This window comes from Salmo trutta, unplaced genomic scaffold, assembly GCF_901001165.1.
Source record: "Salmo trutta unplaced genomic scaffold, fSalTru1.1, whole genome shotgun sequence".
Taxonomy (NCBI): Eukaryota; Metazoa; Chordata; class Actinopteri; order Salmoniformes; family Salmonidae; genus Salmo; species Salmo trutta.
In genome coordinates, this window is record NW_021822308.1 from 397,795 (window position 1) to 402,174 (window position 4,380).

Consider the following 4,380-nt stretch of genomic DNA (forward strand, 5'->3'; position numbering starts at 1 on the left):
GATGACGGGCTTGTGGTGAATAACTGGAACGGCATCAAATACATCAAACATATGGTTTCTATGTGTTTGAAGCCATTCCATTTGCTCCGTTCCACCCATAACCATGGTACATACCTGTTCTAGACATCCTAATAATCCTCTCCAACAAAAGGCTTTCAGTCTCTGCTAACCATGCCATTAATAGTAGGTGATTTCTTTCTAAACAAAGACTGTTTTACAACATCGCGGGCCGGTTTCCTGGACACAGATTAAGCCTAGTGCTAGGATAAAAACCTATTTCTAGGATTTGACTTAATCTGCGTCTGGGGAAACCGGCCCTGTACGTTCACATCACACATCAGGTGAGAGTGGGACTGCATCAGTGAAAACAGATCATTTTATTGAGGGTTCAACAACTGATATAACAGTCAATGGAACAGCCTATTGTTTTCCCTGGTGAGGCGATCATATATTTAGAGTTCTGATGGGGTAAAACAATAACTAAATTCAAGAGGCATTTCTAAGTTATATTCCTCAAGAATCAAAGTTTAAAAAAATGGATGTAGCAATCCCAGATTGCTCCTTTAAATCCGGTATAAACAAAGGCCAGTTTCCCAACTCAGGACACCTGAGAATCTGCTCACCTGGCTTCTGTCACCTACGTGGCTGCTTACACCTGTGCTGCTTCAAGGATCCACTCTCCAGTTCCTACACTCAGAACACTGGGTCTATGTCCCAAATGGCACCCTATTCCCTATACAGTGCAATACTTTTGACCAGAGCCCTATGGTCCCTAGTGCACTACTTAGAGAATAGGGTGCCATTTGGGGCATACGCCAAGGTTCCTCTCACCTGGTTTGCTGCTCACACCTGTGCCTCTTCAGCCCCCCACTCTGACTGTAACTCCTACAGCACTCTGTGCATTTGTACGGCTTCTCCCCTGTGTGGACAACCATGTGCACTTTACGGGACGCCGAAGTGACGAAGCACTTGTCACACTCGGAGCATTTGTACGGTTTCTCCCCTGTGTGTTTCCTTCTAACGTGGTCTTTCAGTTGGCACCCCTGTTTGAACCTCTTCCCACAGTCCTGGCAAGAAAATGGCGTCTCCCCGGTGTGCTGTCGCCGGTGGATCATAAGGGTGTGCGGCCGGGCAAAGGTCATGGGACACTCTGGGCAGGACAGCGGGCGCTCGCCGGTGTGGCTCAGCCGATGATACTTCAGACTCATGTAACGGACGAAACTCTGGCCGCACTCCGGGCACACGTACGGTTTATACCCGCTGTGGGAAATCATGTGGCTCTTGAGTTGGGCGGAGATCTTGAAGCCTTGGCCGCACTGGGGGCAGACGTAGGGCCGTGCATCGCTGTGGAACCGCATGTGGCGGGTCAGGTTGGATTTGAACGTGAAGGTTCTGCCGCATTGGAGGCAGGCGAAGGGGCGTTCCGCCGCATGGATTGGTCGGTGCTCGACCAGACCGCCTTTCCGGGAAAACGTTTTATGGCACACCTCACAGGAGTACGGCTGGTACTGGGTGTGGATCCGGGAATGTAACTCCAGTGTGGTTTTGGAGAAGAACTTCTGGCCGCAATCTGGGCACGGAAACCGGCGGATCTTCTGGTTGCGAGGCCGCCATTCTGGGTCGGACCGGAATGCAGTCAGATTGAACAGCTGGCTGGTAGCCGACCGTAGACGTCTCCCTCCATCCTGGTGGTACAAGGGGGCATCCTCTGTCTTGATACCCAGGTGGTGTGCATCTGTCCTGGGGTCGCTCTCTGTAGGTCCCCTGGTGTTACCCATCTCTGGGTCGTAGCTCTCTGGCTTCACAGCGTTCAACCAGTGTTCATCACTTCTCATTTCGATAGGCAGCTCGTCCATCTCTTGTTTCACCTGGTTTAAATTAGAATACCTTTATTTTTCTCTGATGAAACTTACAACCAGTCAAGATATCTAGTAAACATATAGCTGTAACATTCACAAAGTGTTACAAATGCTATACAAGATCTCAATTAAATGTTAATTTAAAAGCCACAAGTTTAAACCTACCTCTTGTTTTATCTCATCAGGCCTCAAGATGGCGCTGGAGAGTTGTAGACTTATCTTGGGTTTGTTTTTGCTTCCCTTGGGGCGACCCCACCACTTAGGGGCCGGCGATTCCTGGCTAGAAACACTTTTGCTGTCAGCAGAGTCGTTTCCTTTTCCTGTGGATTGTTTCTTTCCTCTGGTGGTGAAGTTTTTCTTATTTGTTGGTTTTCTGCCTGGTTTGTTATTGTTCTTCTGAGCAGCGAGAGACAGTTGATCCTTCGTTAGTCTGTGGAGTCTCACGATAGGTAAAGAAACAACAGCAGCCATTTTGATTTGATTCAGGTTAACGCTATGCAGTGAATCTCCTCCCTCCACTTTGAGTTAATGTAAGGCGCGTTCCTCTGCTCAGAAGTTGCTGACGCCTGACCTGATCTCACAGCGCCTGGATATGTATTTTAAGTTTCAACTAACCAGATCATGTTATAGCAATCTGTCAGTCGATGACACAGTTGATGGCGTGGCAGGCAACCATTGGTTGATGAATGCAACGTCTGAGCAGGGGAACATTACCCCTAGTCTCAATCTGGGCAGAGAAACTATTTCTGTTAAACTAATGTCTCAGGGTCTTGTAGCTCTAGGCTGGAACCCTGTGGGGGATGTCTTGTCCTCTCCTTTAAAGACAGAGCTGGTCATCATTCTAGGGTCTTGTAGCTCTAGGCTGGAACCCTGTGGGGGATGTCTTGTCCTCTCCTTTAAAGACAGAGCTGGTCATCATTCTAGGGTCTTGTAGCTCTAGGCTGGAACCCTGTGGGGGATGTCTTGTCCTCTCCTTTAAAGACAGAGCTGGTCATCATTCTAGGGTCTTGTAGCTCTAGGCTGGAACCCTGTGGGGGATGTCTTGTCCTCTCCTTTAAAGACAGAGCTGGTCATCATTCTAGGGTCTTGTAGCTCTAGGCTGGAACCCTGTGGGGGATGTCTTGTCCTCTCCTTTAAAGACAGAGCTGGTCATCATCTGTAAGAAACAATAGATTCAATGGAGATTAAATAAATAAGAATATTAGAATTGAGAAAATTAAGCGTACGACGTAAGATTGAAGAATATAAATTAGAATTAAATGGACCAAAGAAGAATAAAGAAACCAACAGCCTTCTCTCTCCAAAGTAGATATATTACATAAACTATTATTACCTTTCACATCCCTAACCTAAAAATCCATGAAATCATTATAGGATTACATTTTAGTCATTTAGCAGACGCTCTTATCCAGAGCGACTTACAGTAGTGAGTGCATACATTTCATACATTTTTTCTCTCCGTACTGGTCCCCCGTGGGAATCGAACCCACAACCCTGGCGCTGCAAACACCATGCTCTACCAACTGAGCCACAATAGATCTTCATTGTGAAATTCAACACTACATGTTGCTGCAAGAGAGGTCTCTTTTTTAAGGATAAAAAAAATGTCTACCAAATGTATTCTGTTGGTGCAAAACGAAGCAGTACCTAAGTTACTTTTGGATAAATAATGCATTGATTACATAGGCAATTAACTCGACAGTTAGATACTTGCAGCGAAGTTTATCTGATAGCTTGTATTGTGGAAAGCTATAGCTACTGTAGTTATTCAGTTGATTGGCTGATTTATGACGCTAGGTCAGCTTGCTCTCGTCTAATCGCGCGAAAACAACGAGTTGCTCCTAAATAGAATAACACGTACTGGACCAGAGCTAGCTAACCATCAGCTAGCTAGTTACTACTGCAAGAGTCATCAAATAGCCTACCTGCAGAGACGAAGGCAACAATCTGAAGCGGTATGGGTGTTCAGAATCAATTTACTGAGAAGCCAGTACAGTTATATCATGACATAATTGCAATCCCCGTTTGCAATAAACACATTTGCATTCAAAGATAAACAATAACGCACATGCAGCCACAGCGCAAGGGAAGAACTGACTGGTTCTGCTGATTTTGTTTCGACGTCCACATTCTCAGTACTGCCACCTAGCGGATCGGATGAATCAGACATTTCGTCCCAATTCCAAGTATGTTCTATAAGAGATAAAGTTTCTTATTGACCTACCCCCTAATTCTTATGGGTTTCCCATATTCATCTGTACGTGTACTGTCAGTGAATGAATTATCTGTTCGTAAAACCATAAACATAACCACATGGTAAAACACTTATCTACTGTTTGAAGAGACAGTATAGATATGCTTTTCATTCATTTGTTAAATCATTTTATTTGGTCATAAAATGATACGCTAATTCTATTTCGTTTATTTAAAAGAATGTATTTCATTTTTTTCTCCATCATTTCATGTAATTATTTTTTACGTAATTTTCTATCAGCATACAAATGTGTTAGATAAAACAATG

At 44.8% G+C, this 4,380-nt stretch overlaps 1 protein-coding gene across 1 annotated transcript; it reads right to left on the reverse strand.

Moving 5' to 3' along the window:
• Window positions 1-358: 358 nt before the first annotated feature.
• Window positions 359-3,932, reverse strand: LOC115181673 (zinc finger protein 37 homolog). The gene is made up of 3 exons (XM_029743506.1): window positions 3,785-3,932; window positions 2,025-3,015; window positions 359-1,868 (listed from the first exon to the last, which is right to left on the reverse strand). The coding sequence occupies exons 2-3, from the start codon at window positions 2,328-2,330 to the stop codon at window positions 828-830; spliced, it is 1,347 nt and encodes a 448-aa protein (XP_029599366.1). The 5' UTR covers window positions 2,331-3,015; window positions 3,785-3,932; the 3' UTR covers window positions 359-827.
• Window positions 3,933-4,380: the final 448 nt, after the last annotated feature.

Bases quoted from the DNA above. Each gene is read 5' to 3' on its own strand.
- LOC115181673 (XM_029743506.1), bottom strand. From the start codon at position 2,330: ATGGCTGCTGTTGTTTCTTTACCTATCGTGAGACTCCACAGACTAACG. The intron at 1,869-2,024 runs GTAGGTTTAAAC...AATTTAAACCAG, and splicing joins CTGATGAGATAAAACAAGAG to GTGAAACAAGAGATGGACGA.